The sequence below is a fragment of the Sus scrofa genome, chromosome 6 (assembly GCF_054392235.1).
Source record: "Sus scrofa isolate SSC_HxYL_T2T_F1_AM1 chromosome 6, Sscrofa_HxYL_maternal_Yorkshire_Landrace_v2.0, whole genome shotgun sequence".
NCBI lineage: Eukaryota > Metazoa > Chordata > Mammalia > Artiodactyla > Suidae > Sus > Sus scrofa.
This window is the reverse complement of record NC_139388.1, coordinates 132,481,319-132,504,305: the sequence shown is the minus strand read 5'-3', so window position 1 is coordinate 132,504,305 and position 22,987 is coordinate 132,481,319. Positions and strand designations below refer to the sequence as shown.

At 43.3% G+C, this 22,987-nt stretch overlaps 1 protein-coding gene across 1 annotated transcript; it reads left to right on the top strand.

Moving 5' to 3' along the window:
* Window positions 1-6,652: 6,652 nt before the first annotated feature.
* TXNL4A (thioredoxin like 4A) lies at window positions 6,653-22,872 on the top strand. Its single transcript, XM_001924851.5, has 4 exons — window positions 6,653-6,711; window positions 7,102-7,270; window positions 16,944-17,047; window positions 22,478-22,872. Exons 2-4 carry the CDS (start codon window positions 7,118-7,120, stop codon window positions 22,647-22,649), a joined length of 429 nt encoding a protein of 142 aa, XP_001924886.1. The 5' UTR covers window positions 6,653-6,711; window positions 7,102-7,117; the 3' UTR covers window positions 22,650-22,872.
* Window positions 22,873-22,987: the final 115 nt, after the last annotated feature.

The following is a 22,987-nucleotide window of genomic DNA, read 5'->3' as shown; positions in this document are numbered from 1 at the left end:
GCTAAGACCTGGAAACAACCGAAATGTCCATCAACAGATGAATGGATTAAAACGATGTAGTACATATACACAATAGAATACTACTCAGCCATAAAAAAGATAAATTACTAAACTACAGAGCTCCTGTTGTGGTGCAGCAGAAACGAATCTGAATAGTATCTGTGAGGATTTGGGTTCAATCCCTGGCCTTGCTCAGTGGGTCAGGGATCCAGAGTTGCCATCCAGAGGGTATGGCTGCAGACATGGCTTGGATCTGGTGTTGCTGTGGCTGTGGCACCGGCTGGCAGCTGCAGCTCTGATTTGATCCCTAGCCTGGGAACTTCCATATGATGCAGATTCCACCCTAAAAAGCAAAAAAAAAAAAAAAAAGATAAACTAATGCCATTTGCAGCAACATGGATGGAAATAGAGATTCTCATACTAAATGAAGTAAGCCAAAAGAAAAAGACAAATGACATATGATATCACTTATTTGTGGAATCTAAAATATTTTTGGAGAGCAGACTTGTGGTTCATGGGGTGGGGAAGGCAGTGGAATGGATAGGCAATTTGGGATTTTTTTTTTTTTTTTTTTTTTTTGTCTTTTTGCTATTTCTTGGGCCACTCCCGCGGCATATGGAGGTTCCCAGGCTAGGGGTCTAATCAGAGCTGCAGCTGCCAGCCTATGCCAGAGCCACAGCAACTCGGGATCCGAGCCGCGTCTGCAACCTACACCACAGCTCACGGCAACGCCGGATCGTTAACCCACTGAGCAAGGGCAGGGACCTAACCCGAAACCTCATGGTTCCTAGTCGGACTCGTTAACCACTGTGCCACGACGGGAACTCCAATTTGGGATTTTTAGATGCAAATTGTTATATTTGGAATGGATGGGCAATGGGGCTGTGAGGCCCAGCACAGGGAACTGTGTGTGACTGGGTAACTTTGCTGTACAAAAGAAATCAAAGAAACACTGTAAATCAACTAACTTTAATTAAAAAAAAAAAAGAAAAAACATTTGAAAAAAACTAACAAAAATTTATGATTAGAAAAAAACAACTCACCAAAGTAGGAATAGAGAATTTCCTTAACCTCATAAAGGGCATTTGTGAAGAGCCCACAACAAACATCATACTTAATGGTGAAAGTCTGAATGCTTTCCCGCTAGGGTCAGGAAGAAGACAAAATGTTTAATCTTGCTACTTCTATTCAACATTGCACTGAATGTTTTAGCCAGGGCAGGTAGACAAGAAAAAAAATTTAAAAATCCAGAGTTCCCCCTGTGGTGCAAAGGAATTGGTGGCATCTCTGTAGCCACAGGACACAGGTTTGATCCCTGGCCCCACACAGTGGGAGTTATGGGAACTCCATATGCCACCAGGCAGCCAAAAAGAAAAAAAAAATAAATAAATAAAAAGAAAAAAATTAAAATTATCCAGATTGTAAGGGAAGAACTAGACTGGCCCTGTTTGCAGATGACATGATCTTGTATACAGAAAACCCCAAGGAATCCACTAAAAAAACTATTCAAAATAAGAAATGATTCAGCAGGGTTGCAGAATGCAAGATCACCATACAATAATCAATTATATTTTGTAATGTATAGAAATATCAAATCACCATGTTGTGCACCAGGAACTAACATAGGTTGTAGGTCAATTATACTTCAAAAGCATGAGTTCCCGTCGTGGCGCAGTGGTTAACGAATCCGACTAGGAACCATGAGGTTGCAGGTTCGGTCCCTGCCCTTGCTCAGTGGGTTAAGGATCTGGCGTTGCTGTGAGCTGTGGTGTAGGTTGCAGACCCATCTCGGATCCCATGTTGCTGTGGCTCTGGCGTAGGCTGGCAGCTGCAGCTCAGATTCGACCCCTAGCCTGGGAACCTCCATATGCCGAAGGAGTGGCCCAAAGAAATAGCAAAAAGACAAAAAAAAAAAAATTTATACTTCAAAAGCAAACAAAAAGGTGTTCCCTCATGGTGCAGTGGGTTAAGGATCTGGTGTTGTCACTGAAAGGGCCTGGATTGCTGCTGTGGCATGGGTTCGGTTCCTACCCCTAGAAGTTTCACACACTGTAGGCGTCAGGGGAGAAGTCACAGAAAAAGAGATTAGATTTGTGGGTACCAGAGATGGATGGTTGGGGGAGGGGGAACTGGAGGAAGGTGGTCAAAGGTACAAACTTCCAGTTATAAATAAGTACTATCGATGTAATGCACAGTATGATTAATATAATTACAACGCTGCTGTGTATTATATAGGAAACAGAGTTATCATGAGTTCTCATCACAAGGAAAAAATATGTTGTCTTTTTATTTTATTTGTATCTATATGAGATAATGGATGCTCACTAAACTTATTGTGATAATCATTTCACAATGTACGTAAGTCAAATAATTATGCTGTACACCTCTAACTTATATAGTGTATGTCAATTACAGCTCAATAAAACTGGAAGAAAAACAAAATAAAAGCAAATGAAAAAATATACTTCTATACACTGATTATGAATAACCTGAAAATATTTAGAATAACAATTCCATTTAAATAGTATCAAAAAGAATAAAATATTAACAAAAAGCTCAAGATGTGAATACTGGGAAACTATAAAAATCACAGACATTAATGAAGGTCTAAATAAATGGAAAGACATTCCATATCCAAGAATTGGAAGACTTAGAATTGTTAAGATGGCAACACTCCCTAAAATGGTGTACAGATTCAGCACAAATCTCTATCAAAATCCCAGATGCCTTTTTTTTGCAGAAATGGACAAACAAATCCTAAAGTCCATATGGAAATGTGAGTGACCCAGAATGGCCAAGGCAGTCTTGACAAGGAACAAAGCTGGAGGACTCACAGTTCCTGATTTCAAAACTCATTACAAATCTGCACTAATCAAGACAGTATGGTACTGACATAAGGCTAGCCATACAGATCAATGAAACTGAATTGAGACTACAGCAATAAATCCTTATATTCAAAATCAATTGATTTTCAACAAGGGTACCAAGGCATATTTATTTATTTGTTTGTTTGTTTTTTTGTCTTTTTTTTTTTTTTGCTATTTCTTGGGCCGCTCCTGTGGCATATGGAGGTTCCCAGGCTAGGGGTCGAATCTGAGCTGCAGCTGCCAGCCTACGCCAGAGCCACAGCAACACGGGATCCGAGCCATGTCTGCAACCAACACCACAGCTCACGGCAATGCTGAATCGTTAACCCACTGAGCAAGGGCAGGGACCGAACCCGCAACCTCATGGTTCCCAGTCGGATTCGTTAACCACTGCGTCACGCATATTTATTTATTTTTTTAAAAAATTAATATTTTTGGTCTTTTTAGGGCCCCACCCACAGCATATGGATGTTCCCAGGCTAGGGTTCGAACTGGAACTATGGCCACTGGCCTACACCACAACCACAACAACGCCTGATCCGAGAGGTGTCTGTGACCTACTTGACTCCACAGCTCACAGAAACACCGGATCCTTAACCCACTGATCGAGGCCAGGGATTGAACCCATATACTCATGGATTCTAGTTGGGTTTGTTAACCACTGAGCTACCAAGGGAACTCCTATAAAGTCTTATGGATACTAAATTTTTTTTTTTTTTTTTGGTCTTAGGGCGACACCCGTGGCATATGGAAGTTCCCATGCAAGGGGTTGAATCGGAGCTACAGCTGCCAGCCTATACCACAGTCACAGCAGCTTAGGACCCAAGCCTTGTCTGTGACCTACATCACAGCTCATGGCAATGCTGGATCCTTAACCCATAGAGAGAGGCCAGGGATCAAACTTGTGTCCTCATGGATATTAGTCAGGTTCGTTTCCACTGAGCCACAACAGGAACTCCAAAACTACAAAATCTTAGAAGAAAAAAGGAGTAAATATTCGTGACCCTGAATTAGGTAATGGTTTCTTAGGTATGACACCAAAAGCACAAATAGCAGAAGGAAAAATAAATACACTGGATTTAATCAAAATTTAAAAGTTTTATGCTGGAATTCCTGTCATGGCACAGCAGAAATGAATCCAACTAGGAACCATGAGGTTGCTGGTTCGATCCCGGGACTTGCTCAGTGGGTTAAGGATCCGGCGTTGCTGTGAGCTGTGGTGTAGGTCACAGATGCAGCTCATATCTGGTGTGGCTGTGGCTCTGGTGTAGGCTGGTGGCTACAGCTCCGATTAGACCCCTAGCCTGGGAACCTCCATATGCCACGGGTGCAGCCCTAAAAAGACAAAAAAAAAAAAGACCAAAAATAAATAAATAAATAAAATTAAAAAAAAAGTTTTTGCTGTAAATGATACCAATAAAAATAAAAATAAAAAGTCATGGAGTTCCCTCATAACTCAGAGGGTTAAGGGTCCAGTGTTGTCACTGCCCTGGTTACAGCTGTGGCATGCGTTAGGTCCCTCGCCTGGGACCTTCCGCATGACTCTGGCAAGGCTGGAAAATAAATAAATAAATAAAGTAAAAAATCAGTCAGAAAATGGGAAGAATTTTTTTTGGTGTTTTGAGGGCCGAACCTTTGGCACATGGATGTTTCCAGGCTAGGGGTTGAATTGGCGCTGTAGCCGCCAGCCTATGCCACAGCCGCAGCCACGTGGGATCTGAGTCATGTCTGCGACCTACACCACAGCTCATGGCAATGCCAGACCCTTAACCCACTGAGCAAGGCCAGGGATGGAATTTCGTCCTTATGGTTACTATTCAGATTCGTTTCCACTGAGCCACGACGGGAACTCCCAGGAGGAAATATTTTCATATCATACATATGATGGGGGGTTTATATCCAGAATATGTAAAGGACTCTTATAACGCAACAATAAAAAGACAATATCCATTTTTAAGTGACCAAAGGAGATGAATAGACATTTCTCCAAATGGCCAATTAAAAATGATGCTCTATATCATTAACCATTAGGAACATGCAAGTCAAAACCTTAAGAAGACATCACTTCACATCCACCAGGATATCACTCTGTATAAAAAAAAAAAATGCACACAAAAACAGGAATAGGCCAAGACATGGAGAAATCCAACCCCACCTTGCTGTTGGAAATGCAAAATGGCATATCTAGCCACTTTTGAAAATGGTTTGGCAATTCCTCAAGACATTAAACATAATTACCATGTGATTCAGCCATTCTACTTGCATATACCCAAGAGAAATGAAAACTTAAATCCATACAAAACCTTACACATGAATGTTTATAGCTGCATTACTTATAAAGCACAAAAAGTGGAAACAACCTTAATGTCAATTAACTGATGGACAGGGAGTTCCCTTGTGACTCAGTGGGTTAATAACCTGATATAGTGTCTGAGAGGATGCAGGTTCAATCCCTGGCCTTGCTCAGTGGGTTAAGGATCCCACCTTGCAGCAAGCTGCAGTATAGGTCAGAGATGTGGCTCAAACCCAGTGTTGCCATGGCTGTGGGTAGGCTGGCATCTGCAGTTCTGATTTGACACCTAGCCTGGAAACTTCCACATGCTGCAGGTACAGCCCTAAAAGAAAAAAAAAAAAAAATTAACTGATGGATAGTTAAATGCAGTGTATCCGAACAACAGAACATTAATCAGCAATAAAAAGGAACTAAGTACAGTTGACCTTTCCACAATGACCCTATCCTCAGTCAAAAACCCATGCATAATTTTACAGTTGGTCCTTCAGTTTTCTATCTGCAGATTTAACCAACTGCCATCCTGAAGTACACGTGGTACACGTGTGAGTTAGAACCCCTGTTGCTCAAGGGTCAACTGTACTGATTCGGCTACGATATGGGTGAACCTTGACAACACTATGCGAAATGAAAGAAGTCATGAAAGACTATATATTGATGTTTCCACTTACCTGAAATATCTAGGCTGGCTCGTGGTTGCCAGAAGCCAAAGGGATGGGAGGGAAATGGGACTGCTAAAGAGTACAGGATTAGGGGTGATGAAAATTTCCTATAATCAGATTGGAGTGTTGGTTCCACAACTCTGTGGAAAACCATCTTTTTTTTTTTTTTGTCTTTTTCCCATTTCTTGGGCCGTTGCCGCCGCATATGGAGGTTCCCAGGCTAGGGGTCGAATCAGAGCTGTAGCCGCCAGCCTACGCCAGAGCCACAGCAACGCGGGATCTGAGCCGCGTCTGCAACCTACACCACAGCTCATGGCAACGCCAGATCCTTAACCCACTGACCAAGGCCAGGGATCGAAGCCGCAACCTCATGGTTCCTAGTCGGATTCGTTAACCACTGAGCCACGACGGGAACTCCTGGAAAATTATCTTATTCTAAATCGGTGAAACCACTTTACAGTGTGTAACACCTCAACAAAGCTTTTTAACAAAAGAAGTATCTGCAGGGATGATGGTTGCAGAATGAAGTGAATGCACCCAAAGCCACTGAACTAGATGTGGCTAAAACAGTAACTTTTATATGTATTATACCACGACCGCCAAAACGATTAACTTGAGGGACTTTGTGTGGGAGTGGACAATACCACATCATCCTCTGTCCGCTCCCACACTGCAGGTCCCGGTGGCGCCCCATGACATGCGATTCAACTTTGTCCTCCCTACTGAAGAGGTGGAAGCCCAGAGCCAATCCGACCCGGGCAAAGGCGCGCACGTACACGTCAGCGAGCACGCACTCCGTGAGCGCGCACGTACACGCCTGCGCGCGCGCACTCGTTGGAGCATTCCGGCTCCTGGAGGGACTGCTGCGCGGGAGATCACAGGGAAGGCAGAGGTTGGTGCGGGACCCTCGGTTGGTTGCTGGGGTGGAGGGGCGGATGTGCGACCCCGGGGGTTCCTTCGCTCTGGGTTCTGGGCCACGGGGCGAGGCGTCCCAGTGTTGGGGTCGGGGCCCGGGGAGGAGGTGGACGCGGGCCTGGCCGTCCTGGCTGCCCCGTGGGGTGAGGCCCCTGTGGGGTGGGCCTCTGTGGGTTGGGCTCCTGTGGGTTAGGGGTCCCTGTGGGTGAGGCCAATGGGGTGAGTGAGGGTCCGGGTGAGTGAGGGTCCCTTCCGGTGAGGCCTTCGTGGAGTAGGGTCCCCGTTGGGGAGGTGTCCTCGTGGGTGGGGCCCAGCGGGTGCGCTGCGGTGGAGCTGGGAGGAGCTGGTTGGTGGGTTCCCCCTGCAGACCCGTCGGCCCCGAGATGTCGTACATGCTCCCGCACCTGCACAATGGCTGGCAGGTGGATCAGGCCATCCTCTCGGAAGAAGACCGCGTGGTGGTAATTCGATTTGGACACGACTGGGATCCTACTTGCATGAAGATGGACGAGGTTCTGTACAGCATAGCTGAGAAGGTAACGCAGCCCTGCCCCGCCCCGCCCCGCGGTGGGTTTGCTCGGTTCGTCGTGTTGGATTGCTTTTGTTTGAAGTGCACGCTGTACTCATTCTTCGCCTGCAACACGTTCGTTCACCAAAGACAAGAAGCGAGGTTCACAGACAGTCTTATCCTGGATGTGAGGTTGTGCTCCCTGAAATAGGTCAGAATAGTTTGTCTTTTTGTGGGAGGAGTTACCATAGATTTTCAAACTTCTAAAACGTTCATGATCACTCTCCCTAGGTAAGTTAATAATTCCTATTGATAGAGTGTTTTCTAAAGTGCACATCTGTAGTGCCAAGTAAAACACATTTGCAGACTTTATCTTAGCTTAGTTTTTTTTTTTTTTTTTGTACTGTGTTTATCTGTTTTATTTATAAAGCAGAACATTTATTTTACCAGCATGGTAAATTCCATTCTTTTTCTTTCGGTAGGTTTTCCTTTTTTCTTTACCCCATCATGCTCTTTGTAAGTGACTTGGTTTATAGCTTAAAGTGACTCTTTTTTTTTTTTTTTTTTTTTTTGCTTTTTAGGGCTGCACCTGCCATATTTTTTTTTAGGGTGCATGTGCAGCATATGGAAGTTCCCAGGCTAGGGGTTGAATCAGAGCTACAGCTGCTGGCCTACACCACAACCACAGCAACACAGGATCCCAGCCGCATCTGCAACCTACACCACAGCTCAGGGCAACACTAGAACCTTAACCCTCTGAGCAAGGCCAGGAATAGAACCCACATCCTCATGGATACTAGTAGGATTTGTTTCCACTGAGCCATGACAGGAACTCCGGTTTTTCCTAATTCTTATCGGTAGTACACAGGGTTGTTTGTAGCTTTTGTTTGTTAACAATAAAATGCAATTGTAGGGCACTGTTGAATAACCAGGGTTTAATTCTTTTTCTGGAGTTATCTCATGGGAATTGTTTTTTTGGCCCTGTTGGAGGCATGTTTCCCTGGGCCAGGGATCAAATCCAAGTAACATCACTAACAATGCTGAATTCTTAACCATTAGGTCATCAGGGAACTCCTTCTCAAGGGGATTTTAAGATAACTTTGATTTGGATTTTTGCAATTGTAGCAATAGGGCAAAAGGCAAATATATTATGGCGCTAATAAAATGTTGAACTTACAGTAATTGAGAGGGCATTCATTTTAATGAAGAGTAAAAGTAAGGGAAATGTTGGATGGAATAGGGTGTACTAATACAGGTTCTGTTAAAATAATGACTGAGGAGTAATGATTATGTATAAGGGTATACTTTTGTATTAGGAAAGGAAAAACTGTCTGACCTGCCATCAGTAATTTTCACTACCTCCCATTTGGTAGGAGAGGCAGAGTGACATAAGGGTGGTAGCACTGAGAACATTAGGGACTGTCCTTCTGTGAGTGTTAGTATATAACTTGAAATACTTACCAAAGTGCATCTCAGAGATTCTGATTGTACAGGTCTGGGGTAAAGTCCAGAGATAGCTTATTTTTTTTTTTTTTAACTTTTATTTATTTATTTGGCCAGGCTCCTAGCTTGTAGAAGTTCCCAGGCCAGGGATTTAAAGAAGTTCCCCAGGAATTCTTTTTTTTTCTCTTTGGGTGCATTCACAGCATGTAGAAGTTCCCTGGCCGGGAATCGAACCCTCACCACAGCAACAACCCAAGCCTTTGCAAAGATCCCTAACTCTCTGCACCACAAGACAACTCCTTCCCCTGGGAAATCTGATGTGACTTTGAGAATCCCCTTGATGAGGTTGGGATCAGTAGGAGTGCTGTGACCATAGCCGCTCCACCTTCTTCCTTCTCAAGACATTGAGGGAGCATGAGAAGGTGCCTGAGGAAATGGAGGGGGGCAGGGTTCTCACACGGCAGTCTTCCCAGGAGTTCCCATCGTGGCTCAGTGGTAAGGAACCCAACTAGTATCCATGAGGATGGGGGTTCAGTCCCTGGCCTTGCTCCATGGATTAAGATCTGGTGTTGCTTTCAGTTGTGTGGGTCGCAGATGCAGCTCAGATCTGGCATTGCTATGACTGTGGTGTAGGCCGGCAGCTCAGATCTGGTGTTGTTATGACCGTGGTGTAGGCTGGCAGCTATAGCTCCGATTGGACCCCTAGCCTGGGAGCTTCCATATGCCTTGGGTGTGGCCCTAAAAAGATAAACAGCAACAACGCAGGGGTCAGAGTTAAGAGTGAGGTGCCGGGGGTCGTTTGTGTATGGCAGTGGTCAAGGGCAGGTACTGCAGAGTCCAATGAAGTTGAATGAAGACACTTCCACTAAGTGGTGATGCTGCCTTGTTGACTCTGAAGTAACTTAGGGTGTGTGTGATGGACTCTGCCTTAAAGGTGGCAGGTGAGCACCAGGTGAGGATGATGAGAGGTGTAAGGGTTGTTTACTCTTCAAATCTGAGCAAAACTCAGAAGAAACTATTAGCTAGGAGACAAGTTTTGAATCAGTGTGAGTTTTAGGGACTTATACCAGAATTGGTCTTTTCTTTCTTTCTTTTCTTTTTTTTTTTTTTTTCTGTCTTTTTGCCTTTTCCAGGACTGCTCCTTCAGCATATGGAGGTTCCCAGGCTAGGGGTTGAATCGGAGCTGCCGGCCTACACCAGAGCCACAGCAATACGGGATCCGAGCCACGTCTGTGACCTACACCACAGCTCACGGCAACGCCGGATCCTTAACCCACTGAGCAAGGCCAGGGATCGAACCTGAAACCTCATGGTTCCTAGTCAGATTCGTTAACCACTGCGCCACTATGGGAACTCCGGAATTGGTCTTTTCTAATTCCTTTATATCATTCAAAGACCACATGGCTGTAGTACAGCAGATATGTGCTTTATGGTATTGAACCTGTTGATAAGAACATTTAATTGAGCTCACTTCAAGTACTTTTCTTTGGTTGGTTGGTTATTTATTTATTTTCTTTCTAGGGCCCCACCTGGAGCACATGGAAGTTCCCAGGCTAGAGGTTAAATTGGAGCTGTAGCTTCCGGCCTACACCATAGCCACAGCAACCCCAGATCCGAGCCAGATCTGCAACCTCCACCACAGCTTGCACCACTAAGTGAGGCCAAGGATTGAACCCACATCCTCATGGATACTAGTTGGGTTCTTAACCCACTGAACCACAACAGGAACTCCTCTTTGGTCTTTTAAAGTTACTCCTTTTCTTTTGCCCAAAACTTGGATTTGTATTTTAATAAACCTTCAATACTAGATTATAGTTATTCAAAATGTAAACTTGAAATGCATTATAAGACTATTAATATTAATGTTTTATTTTTCTTCTTAATGGCAAAATATGAATTTATAGTTCTGGAAGCCCTATTGGGGGAAACTCAGGAATTTTTGAAATTTAAGGTTTTAGTATGAAGAACAATTTAACTGTCTATTTAAACATCTCCCTCTGCAGAAATGGCAGATAGTGGGGGATCCTCCTCACCTTGTTACGAGCCCTGTTTGGAAACCCCAGCTGTATTAAAGTGAGTAAAAGTTCCAATGTAGAGGCTGGACTTGATTATACATTTTCTCCTACAATGTGGTTTGTTGACTTGCTGCTTCGACAGCACCAACTCCTATCTCAGGCTGGATTAGTTTTGAGCTGTACCGAAAACACAGATATGTTAGAGATTTTATAGATGTGTTGAGTTTGATAGAGTAACAGTTAAAATAAAATTTCCTGTTTAGTGGGTGATTTTATGCACAGCTTCACAGAGAGACTATTTTTTGTACTTGGCATTTTGCACGAAAACACGTCACATCTCACTGTTAACCTAAGTCCCATTATATGTAAGAATAAGTGAGATGTTTCATTTTTGTATGTTTAAAAAGCCCACAGAAATAGAGTTCAGAATATGCAGAACTTCAGTAATATTGTCTCATAGTCATGCATTCTAATAGAGTTGTATATAAGGCAGACGTATTCATGGAGCTATTTAGGAATGACTTGAGCATCACATAAAGAAGGTTGAACCAGCAGAAATTTATGCTCAAATGAGGACTCTCATAGGAACCAACATCCAATTAGGGCAAATAGTACTTTGAGAAAATGAAGTTATCATGCAGTTTTTTGATGACTTTGAAATGAACTATCTAAAAATGTAAATTTAGAGTTCCCATTGTGGATCAGTGGAAATGAACCCAACTTGTATCCACGAGGATGTGGGTTCAATCCCTAGCCTTGCTCAGTGGCTTAAGGTTCCAGCATTGCCCTGAGCTGTGGTGTAGGTCACAGACAAGACTCAGATCGTGAGTTGCTCTGGCTATGACATACGCCAGCAGCAATAGCTCCAATTTGACTCCTAGCCTGGGAACTTCCTGTGCCACAGGTGTGCCCCTAAAAAGTAAAAAAATAATATCAAAACATATATGTGTGTGTGTGTGTATATATATATATATATTTTTTTTTTTTTAGGGCTATACTTGCAGCATATGGAGTGGAGTGTATGCTAGGGGTGGAATTGGAGCTAAGCTGCTGTCCTACACCACAGCAATGCCAGATATGAGCCACGTCTGCAACCTATACCACAGCTCACGGCAACACCAGATCCTTAACCTACTGAGTGAGGTCAGGGATCAAACCTGTGTTCTCATGGATACTAGTCAGATTCATTTCTGCTGCATCACAATGAGAACTCCTAAATGTAAAAATTGATGGTTCAGAAACACATAATGCTAGGAGTTCCCTTGTAGCACAGCTGGTTAGGGATCCAGGGTTGTCACCACAGCAGCCTGGGTCACTACTGTGGCACAGGTTTGATCCCTGACCTGGGAACTTCTGCGTGTTACAGGCACAGCCAAAAAATGAAAACCACACAGTGCCAGTTGATGGTAAGTTGAGAACATTTTTGACAGTTGAGAATATTTTTTCCAAGTTTTAGGTGGGTTCTTAGCTACTGGAAAAGCTTCAGACACAAGGGTAGAATGGTGGCTGGCCTCACCGATGGCCTCCTGTCTCAGTGATTTGCTGAGTTATGTTAACCTGGAGATGGATTTAGTGGCATGCAAGACTCTTGCCGAACTGCATAGTCGCTGACTTGTTGAAGAAACAGCATGCTTTTAAAATGTATGGTAGCAGGTTTGGAAAGAGTATTTATTAATTTAAACAATCAAAAGAACATGCCTATTAGAAACACTTTGATAGTAGGAGGGAGGTTTATACCTATGGTTCTTGGTTTTTAACAAAATACTGTTCTACAAACAGGATTATGGCAGAACAGTAGCAAAGTATTATTGTGGACACTGTAGGCTTCTCCAGGTTAGTTTAAAGTACCATTTAGAAAGATAAGTCTCCATAAATGAGCAAAGAACTTGGGAAAAAAAAGAAATTGCAATAAACTTAAACAGATTAAAATAGTGTACTGTGATTTTTTTAGATATATCAAAGATAAAAGCTTTAACTGTTAGGGCAGAGTGGAAGTGTAATGTTCAGATAGGAGTAAAACTGATAGCCTTTTGGGAAGCAACTTGGCATTGAATGAAAACTGTTAAGAGTAGTTATATGTAACCCTACATCTTCAGTAGGCAAGGTTTTATGCTTTGTGATACTTTGCTGTAAATTGATAGCAAAACTGGAAATAACCACAGTCATGTGAAAGGAGGACGTGGTAATGACCATGACTCCTGTATTTGAGCACTTAGGCCAGTCATGATGGTAGGTGGGACACTGACTCCCTATGTGGTCCTTGTCCCCGTTCCCTGAGGCATGTGCTAGCAGGTTGTTTGTCCAGGCTCAGAAATGGAGAATTGGGATTTAGGGTGGAATGCCTTCTTCCACTGGATGGAGTATTATTTAACTGTCAAAAATGATTTTCTAAGAACTTCCTAACATGGGGAAGCATTGGTTAATGATACCAGCTGAAGAAAAGCAGAATGTATGCAGTTTCCTCACAAGTGAGCGTAAGCATGTGGATCTGGAGGAAGGGAAACATTTACTTTTCATTTTAAAACACTTACATGCTGTTCATTTTACTTGACTGTCATATACTTTTTGTTTTAATCCAATGAATTTTATTACATTTATGGTGGTATAACCATCACAACCTAATTTGTATGCTTTTTAATTGTATAACTTGTTTAAAAAAATACTGGGTTGGAGTTCTATTCTGGCTCAGTGGCAATGAGCTGGACTATATCCATGAGGATGTGGGTTCAATCCCTGACCTTGCTCAGTGAGTGAAGGATCCAGTGTTGCCTTGAGCTGTGGTGTGGGTCGCAGACACAGCTAGGATCCACTGTTGCTGTGGCCGTGGTGTAGGCTGGCAGCTGCAGCTCTTATTGCACCCCTAACCTGGGAACTTCCATATGCTGTGGGTGCAGCCCTAAAAAGACCAAAAAAAAAACCTGGGTTGGAAACAAGGCAATAGTGTCTTCATTCGTTTTTGGTGTTTTCATTTTTTTTTTTTTTTCTTTTTACTCCATGAACATTTTTAAATGGAGAAAAGATCTTAGACACTTACTTGATTTTGGTTTTATATAAAAAACACAAAAGTTTTAGTTAACTGCGGATTCCTTAACAGATGTGAAACACTCAGGAGAAATAGTTGAGACCATGTAAGAGGCATCATGTCAGAATCTGTGCAGCCCCCTTTAGTAGGAGCTTTTCCAGAGGAGAGAAGCTGGGGGTCCACAGAGTCAGAGGAAGGCCAGCGGGTGCAGGTTGGGCAGGCTCAGGGTGGGCGGGCTCACACATAGCTGCAGTAGCTAGAGAGCCCCTGTCAGCCCCTCCTCTAAGGGAGAAGCAGGACCAGGCCACTGTTAAAGCAGGTCTGAATGAACTCAGAATTTTTCTCCAAAAACACATTTTTAGTGATACTGACACATTTCTTGAGTTGTGAGATGTGAGCTTATTGCTAAAGTTCATTTGGTAAATATTGACTTGTGCTTTCTGTGTGTCAAGCATCCCCTGGCTCTGAGGACAGGTCAGTAAGGATAGCAGATATGGTTCCCAGCCTCCTGAGGTTTCATGTGTAATGTTTGTGGAGGGGAAGAAAAAATTAAGTCCTGTTGTGTCCTTTGTTTTTACTTTGGAATGAGCTGCAGTTTTCTTATTGATCATTGACGGCAAAGCAAAATAAGGCCCTTTTTTGATGTCTCACTGTAAAAACTGGCATTTATAATGTGAAAATTTTATGACATCATCGAGTTGGTATAGTTGAATGTCCTCATACAAGAAATAGATGAGATATGTTCTAATTGCTTTTAGAGAATCTGATTTCTCATGTCAATTTCTCCTTTAACTTGGTGATTGGGAGGTTCTAGGAACCAGAACCAGTTGGCTAAGAGATTCACCTTTAATCTGAAATGTGTCTGGAGCTTTCAATGAATCTTCATCTTACGCTTTCAGAGACTGTGTGTGTGTTTGTACTGTGATGTACTATCTTTTTAATTGTAATATCTTTGTTTTATTTTATGGGAAGAGATAAAATATATCTGCCTAGTGAATTTATTTATTTATTTATTTTTATTTATTTATTTTTTTTGTTATTGTTGTTGTTGTTGTTGTTGCTATTTCTTGGGCCGCTCCCGCGGCATATGGAGGTTCCCAGGCTAGGTGTTGAATCGGAGCTGTAGCCGCTGGCTTACGCCAGAGCCACAGCAACGCGAGATCCGAGCCGCGTCTGCAGCCTATACCACAGCTCACGGCAACGCCGGATCGCTAACCCACTGAGCAAGGGCAGAGACCGAACCCTCAACCTCATGGTTCCTAGTCGGATTCGTTAACCACTGCGCCACAACGGGAACTCCACCTAGTGAATTTAGATGTAGACAGAGCCCTAGAACCAGCAGGGTAACTTTTGCTGGGAAACATTACCCAATCCCTATCCGAGTGGCTGTGGAGGCTATATGAGGTGTGAACGTGTGCTCAGCTCACTGTTCTCCATCTTCTGTGGATATGTTCTCTCACCAGGAAAAGTGGGGTAAGGGAGTGGCTGTGAGAGACACCTCTTCTTCCTCTTCCTCAGCATCTAAGTCCGTCAGCGGAAGGAGTGCTCATCAAATGTAAACATCCTTCCCTCCTTTTTCTGCGTGGTGGTGTTTTAAATTTCCGTGGCAAATATTCTTCGTATTCCCCAAAATATAGAGGAAAGCATAGTGAACTCCTCTGTACCTATCGCAATAACCAATATTTTGTCAATCTTATACCATTTAACCCCTCAAACATTTTCTATACTGCAAATTTTTTTTTGTGTGGAGATTCATGCTCGTAGCATATGGAGATTCCCATATTAGGGGTCAAATCATCATGAATACTAGTTGGGTTCATTACTGCTGAACCACAGTGGGAACTCCTGGCATAGCCGTTTGATGAACTATGTAGGCATAAAATTTGTGCTTTAGGAGAATATACAGTTTATATAAGAGAATGCTCATAGGTAAAGCAGGATATGAAATATTATAGTGTGATCACTGTACAATCACATTTTGTTAAAACAGTATAAACAGGGTTTTTTTTTGGGTTTTTTTTTTTGTCTTTTTTTTTTTGTCTTTTTGCCTTTTCTAGGGCTGCACCTGCGGCATATGGAGGTTCCCAGGCTAGGGGTCAAATCAGAGCTTTGCCGCCAGCTTACGCCAGAGCCACAGCAACGCGGGATCCGAGCTGCATCTGCAGCCTACACCACAGCTCACGGCAACGCCAGATCCTTAACCCACTGAGCAAGGCCAGGGATCGAACCTGCAACCTCATGGTTCTTAGTCAGATTCGTTAACCAGTGAGCCATGACGGGAACTCCTATAAACAGATTTTTTTATGTCTATACCAGAAAAAAATGGCAAAGAATATAGTAAAAATATATTCTTAGCAATTAACTCTAGGTGTTGGGGCTAGAGGTAATTTTATTTGTAATTTTCTGGGTTTTCTAAATGTTCTCTGATGAACTCACAATTAAGGAAAAAAGTTGAAGAACATTTGTTACATATAGGATGATTTGGGGTTTAGTCCGTTGATGTGTGCCAGTGTCCAGACCTAAGTAAGAGGGGATGTGTGATTGAATAACAAAGGCATGCTTTGAAGAACTTATTTAATGCATGTAATTAAGTATTTGTAAAGGTTCAGATTGGATGAATTCATATAGATTATTATTAGCTCAACACAAAGAGTATGTCAGTGGACATTTTCTTCAGGATTCTCATAACTTACTGTTCTGAATGAGGTGTTAATGGAATTGTTCAGGATCCTGATCATGTTGAATTATCTTCCTTTGTGACAGCTCTACCGGGGAAAAGTATGGGACAGTTAGTTTGAAAATTGTGCTATTATACACAAATTCTTTTTTTTTTTTTTTTTTTTGTCGTTTTGTTGTTGTTGTTGTTGTTGCTATTTCTTGGGCCGCTCCCGCGGCATATGGAGGTTCCCAGGCTAGGGGTTGAATCGGAGCTGTAGCCACCGGCCTACGCCAGAGCCACAGCAACGCGGGATCTGAGCCACGTCTGCAACCTACACCACAGCTCACGGCAACGCCGGATCGTTAACCCACTGAGCAAGGGCAGGGACCGAACCCGCATCCTCATGGTTCCTAGTCGGATTCGTTAACCACTGCGCCACGACGGGAACTCCCTATACACAAATTCTTTTTGTTTTTGTTTTTAAATGTGCTTTTATGGAATAAAAAATGATTTGTCATTTTACATTTTGTTTTTTTTTCTCCCCAACCTCTTTTCCTTTTAGGTTAAAAATTTTGCAGTTATTTATCTTGTGGATATCACAGAAGTACCTGACTTCAACAAAATGTATGAATTATATGATCCGTGTACTGTCATGTTTTTCTTCAGGTATGTTCTCTTAAAGTTGTTATTTAAATTGAATAGATGGTCTGGAAGTTTAATGTAATCAAGATATCTTTAGATTCTTTTCTTTAGGAGGAGGTCAGTTATGCACTCATATCATAATATGGTTTGTGTCACCAGGCAATCAGTGTGATCTTTTAAATAATTTTCAAAGTAGCAATTACAGATTTAGCATTTACAGTAACACATTACCCTTTTGAAATAACTGCCCAGAAAACTAAATGAAGTGTAATTAAGTGGAAGATGTTCTTATTGACATTTCAGATACCTTTAAGTATAATATGTTGATGAAAAAATGTTTAAAATAACTGACTTTTTAAATATGATATCAATGACTTTATTTAGTGTCCTTTTGTGATAGCCAGAAGGAAAACCTTTACTTAATTACTTTGCTTAGAAATACAAGATTATTTTATCAGCTGAAAAATTCTGTTGCTGGAGTTCCTTTTGTGGCCCAGTAGTAATGAACCCAACTGCAAGTTCAGTCCGTGGCCCAACTCATTGGGGTAAACATCTGGCGTTGCCATGAGCTGTGGTATAGGTCACGGACGTGACTTGGATCTGGCACTGCTTGTGGCTGCGGCATAGGCCAGTAGCTGTAGCTCCAGTTCTATCCCTGACCTCACTGTAGCTCCAGTTCTGTCCCTGGCCTGGGAACTTCCATGTGCTGTGGGTGCAGCCCTAAAAACAAAACAAGACAAAAACTCTTTTGTGGACTTTAATCAGTCAGTTACTGACTCAAGGAATAGAATTTCCCTAATCGCCTTAAATTAATTTGTATCCATGATTTACAAACTTTGCATGAAAGGAGAACATAGAGTGGCTACTGGTTAGGTACATGGGTGTCCAATGCAGATGCAAATACGTTTGATTGGGGTTTATAAAGTTAAGTAGCATCACAAGTGAAAAAAAATTCTCTTGTGGACATTTAATTTGGAAAGAATCACCATTTCACAGTTTTTACTTGTCAAAATTTCTTACTGTTGGAGTACCCATTGTGGCTTAGCAGAAATGAATCTGACTAGTTTACATGAGGATGCGGGTTCAATCCCTGGCCTCACTCAGTGGGTCAGGGATCTGGCATTGCCGTGAGCTGTAGTGTAGGTCACAGATGCAGCTGGAATCCTGCGTTGCTATGGCTATGGTGGTGTACGCCAGCAACTGTAGCTCCAATTCGATCCCTAGCCTGGGAACTTCCATATGTCTAGGGGGTGGCCCTAAAAAGAAAAAAAATTCTTAGTTTATTGTTACTACAAAAGTTAGTAAATAGCAACATAAACATTAGGCCATACTCCAGAGGTAGAGCTTCACAATTAGAGAAGTTCTGGGTAGAGTATATAGGGTGTAGATTAGCTTTCTGTTCTGTTTGACAGTGTGCCCAAACTTGGTGGCTGAAAACAACACCATTTATGAGCCCAAGGTCTGTAGGTCACAGTCCAGGCAGGCTCACTGGGTTCTGTCTTGGGGTCTCAAGGCCATAGTCACAGGCTGGGCTTTTAGCCAGGCAGTCAGTCAGGGGGGAATCTACTTGGCTCTTGGGGACTATTGGCTGAATCCAGTTTCCAGTTCTGGGTGGACATGGGAATGAGGTGTCTTTCCACCTGGGCCCCTCTGTGCTCCTAGAGGCCCCTCCAGCTTTGAAGCCCTCAACCAAGAGTTGAGTCATTTTTACACAGTTGCTCTAACTTCCTGTTCTGCTTTCAGAGGGCACACTTGATGGATTAGACTGTATAATTCTGGGGCATCTCCTTATTTTAAAGTCAACTGGTGGGTACTTGTAGGGATACCTGCAGAATTCCCTTTGAAGTGCAGTGTAACTGATCGGAGGCATGATGTCATCTCATAGTCCTGAGGATTAGAGCAGGAAATAGCAGAGGTTATTTTAGGATTCTGCCTACTGCAGTCTGCCCTTTGGCTCACAAAGATTCAGATCCCTCTCGTATGCAAAACTGAGTGTGGATGAGGCTTCTCTGGGTGACCCATTAAGCCCAGCTCCTGGACACTCTTTCTCTGTGGCCCCTCCCCAGGATACAGTGTGGGACAGGCATAGGGAACAGTCTGGGTTCACCAGGAGCAGGGCTTTGATGCAGGGCTAGGATCATCCTCTTGGTCCAATGCCTGCCCTCGGGAGGGTTCTCCCCAGCCTTTTCTGCCTTTTTCATGAATGGCATTTCAGCTGGCTTATTTTTCAGCCTGCTTCCTGCCAGCAGCATGAAGTTGTAGTGCTTCCCCTCGGCCTGAGCAGGTAGAGTCTGTCCTGGGTGCCAGAGCTTGCTGGTTGCTTCCTGGGAGAAGATCCTGTCCTTTGAACATTCTGACCTTTAGGTCTTTTCCAGGTTTCAGTAGGTTATGTGGCTTCTGTGTCAAGAGTTCAGCACCCATTTCTGGATTTCAGCATCTTTTGCTATTTGGAGAGGCTGAGAATTTGTTGTTGTTGTTGTTGACAGTTTTTACAACCAGTTTCTCTCTTCTTTTACTATAAGGCCTAGGAAACCAGGCAGTGCCTTCAAGACTTTACTTCTGTGTTCTCAGCTCTTATCCACATGCATCGCTTACAAGTGTCACAGACATTCTGCCACTGTGTAGCAAAGATCCCTTTCCTCCACTCCCTGGAACATGTCCCTAACTCCTTGCAAGTCCATATTTCTACTAACAGGCTATTTAAGGCAATCCAGGCCTTTTCTGTTATGCTTCTCAAAGTTCTCCAAAAGTCCTCCAGGTGGGAATATGGGTGCCGCCTTAGATCCTGCTTCTCACTGCATGTGGCCAGGACAAGTTCTGATGGGAAAGGGGGTTGCAGAAAGGAGTCAGGTGGTGCTGTGCCAGACTGTGTATTTTGCTATTTTAGGATTGATACTGCACTCAGAAAATGAGACAAAATCTTCTACTGTTTCTGCAACCCAGACTTCTAAGACAACTAGTAGTAGTACTTTAATTTATTCCCTAAATATATATAGAGTAACACTAGGTTTCATGTCTAGTTCTGGGACTTTGTCAGATGAGACAGGGTTCCTGCTGTCACAGAACTTCATCTGCTGGCAGAGCTGAGTAAATTAGCACTGGGAAACAGGGAGATGGAAGAGAACCCAGTTCCACTCTAGCATGTTGGGCAAGTCTCAGGAGTCCTGCTGGTGGGATTAAGAAGTCACCTTCGTGAACATAAGCCCACCTGTGACACCAAGGCACCCATTTCACCTTTATGGCCCTGAAGTGTTTTCAGGAACTGAAGACTGGAGACTGAATATCCCATGACTCTTATTCATGGAAGTTCCAAGAGTTTTGGCAACTGTGAGCCAGGAATTATGGATGAAAACCAAATACATATGAGAAATATAGTCATCTCAGTGACTAAATACATGTTTTTCCTATAAATCACAATGTCGCAGCAGGTATTCACAGAGGTACAAATACTTTGAGTAGTGGGAAGTGCTTAAAGCCTGCTGGATGATTTTGGTCGAGCCCCATGCATCTAGCAGGGGCACAAAGGCAGAACAGCTACCACAATTCGGAAACCTGCAAGGAGGTGGGAGGACTGACAGGTGAGGGTGGGGAGGGGCAGGTGGGTGGGGAGGGAGAGCGGGGCAGGGTCCAGATGCCTGGATTCATGGACCAGTGTGAGGAGTTGGAATATTGCCTGGAAGGGAATGTTTGCATCAGGAAAGTAACATCACATTTACTTTTGGAAGCTCACTCTGGCTGAAAGGAGGCCAAACTGCAATTAGGACAGAGCACATATACATGGAACAACAGCTGGGAGCCAGACTTACAACCTTGCAGAAACAGAAGTTAAATTATTAAGAATTAGTGCAGCCTGGAGTTCCCTTTGCAGCTCATCATTAAAGAACCTGACTAGTGTCCATGAGGATTCGGGTGCCATCCCTGGCCTTGCTCAGTGGGTTAAGGATCCAGGGTTGCCGTGAGCTGTGGTACAAGTCAAAGATATGGCTCAGATCTCAATATTCTGTGGCTGTAGTGTAGGCTGGCAGCTGCAGCTCCAATTCAACCCCTAGCTTGGGAATTTCATGTGTCCCAGGTGTGGCCCTGAAAAACAAAAAAAGTTTAAACAAAAAAAGAATTTGTGCAGCTATTACAACAAGGGTTAATATCTTTATTTTTTAAAGGGCCATATAAATTCATTTTAAAAAGCAGCCTTTTGGAGCTCCCGTCGTGGCTCAGTGATTAACGAACCTGACTAGCATCCATGAGGACTCGGGTTTGATCCCTGGCTTTGCTCAGTGAGTTAAGGATCTGGCATTGCTGTGTGCTGTAATGTAGGTTGCAGACGTGGCTCAGATCCTGAGTTGCTGTGGCTCTGGCATAGGACAGCGGCTACAGCTCCAATTCGACCCCCAGCCTGGGAACCTTCGTATGCCGCTGGTGTGGCCCTAAAAGACTAAATAAATAAATAAATAGCCCCTTAAGGGTTCCCTGGTGGCACAGCAGGTTAAGAATCTGTTGGCATGGGTTTGATCCCTGGCCTGAGAATTTTAACATGCCCCGAGTGCAGCTAGTAAAAATAGCTTCCTGGAACGTAAGTTTGTGAAGAATCATGGAAATGCAAAATATATTCATTTCGCAATCAGTAGGACTTTTTTTAAAATAAAAAAAAAAAAAAAATTCTGGCCATTCCTGAGGCACACAGCAGTTCTAAGCCAGAGATTGAACCCAAGTCACAGCAGTGACGACGATCAGTCCTTAACCACTGGACTATCAGGAGCTCCCTTAGTGGGGCTTTAATAACATGTATACTAGGTGCTCACAAGAATGCCATGATGAACTCATACATGGCTTTTTTTCAGATAAATTAGTACAACCCTCTGGAAAACAGTTTGGCTTCCCAAGTGGCTAAAACTGTGTCCTTTGACCTTCAGTTACCCTGTAGCTTATTTGTCCTAAGGAAATACAGAAACATGTGGAAGGAGCTTTGCGTGTTTTGTCAAATAATGTTTCGGTTGTTTCCAGTTTCCTAAATCATGGTATACTCTCTGGGTTGTGTTAACTGGTTTTAAGTAGGAAAGGTAAGGCGTGTTTTTCATGGATTCTTTTCCAGAAGGTTCTTTTTTTTTTTTTTTTTTTTTTTTTTTGTCTTTTGTCTTTTGTTGTTGTTGTTGTTGTTGTTGTTGTTGTTGTTGCTATTTGTTGGGCCACTCCCGCGGCATATGGAGGTTCCCAGGCTAGGGGTCTAATCGGAGCTGTAGCCACCGGCCTACGCCAGAGCCACAGCAACGCAGGATCCGAGCCGCGTCTGCAACCTACATCACAGCTCACGGCAACGCCAGATCGTTAACCCACTGAGCAAGGGCAGGGACCGAACCCGCAACCTCATGGTTCCTAGTCGGATTCGTTAACCACTGCGCCACGACGGGAACTCCCGGAAGGTTCTTTATGAGCATTGTCCCCCTTTCCCTCTTGCAGGAACAAGCATATCATGATTGACCTGGGTACTGGCAACAACAACAAGATCAACTGGGCCATGGAGGACAAGCAGGAGATGATCGACATAATTGAGACTGTGTACCGTGGGGCCCGGAAAGGCCGCGGTCTGGTTGTATCCCCGAAGGACTACTCCACAAAGTACAGATACTGAGCTCCTAGCCGGTCCTGGTGCACACAGGTGCCATGGAGTCAGTCCCACATGGACACAGTCTAAACTCTTGAGAGCATCTGAGGAAGTATGTGTGGCTCAAGGAGCTGGAGGGTTTTACAGTGAGGGTGGCATTGCCTTCACTTTCAGTCTACTTGATCATTGTATTTTTGTATCAGCAAATATCTGTAAATAGCTAAATAAATACAATACCTGGCGACAGGAACAGTCACAATTGTTTATTTCTGAGAAAACTTGATGTTTAGGTTAGTGATTTTGGTAATCAGGGATTAACTTGACCTTTGGAGGGAGGTTCAGGCATGAGTCCTGTGGGGCCACTG

Coding starts and splice junctions, on each gene's coding strand:
- TXNL4A (XM_001924851.5), top strand. CDS start 7,118: ATGTCGTACATGCTCCCGCACCTGCACAATGGCTGGCAGGTGGATCAG. Junction 7,271..16,943: donor TGTACAGCATAGCTGAGAAG/GTAACGCAGCCC, acceptor TTTTCCTTTTAG/GTTAAAAATTTTGCAGTTAT. Junction 17,048..22,477: donor ACTGTCATGTTTTTCTTCAG/GTATGTTCTCTT, acceptor TCCCTCTTGCAG/GAACAAGCATATCATGATTG.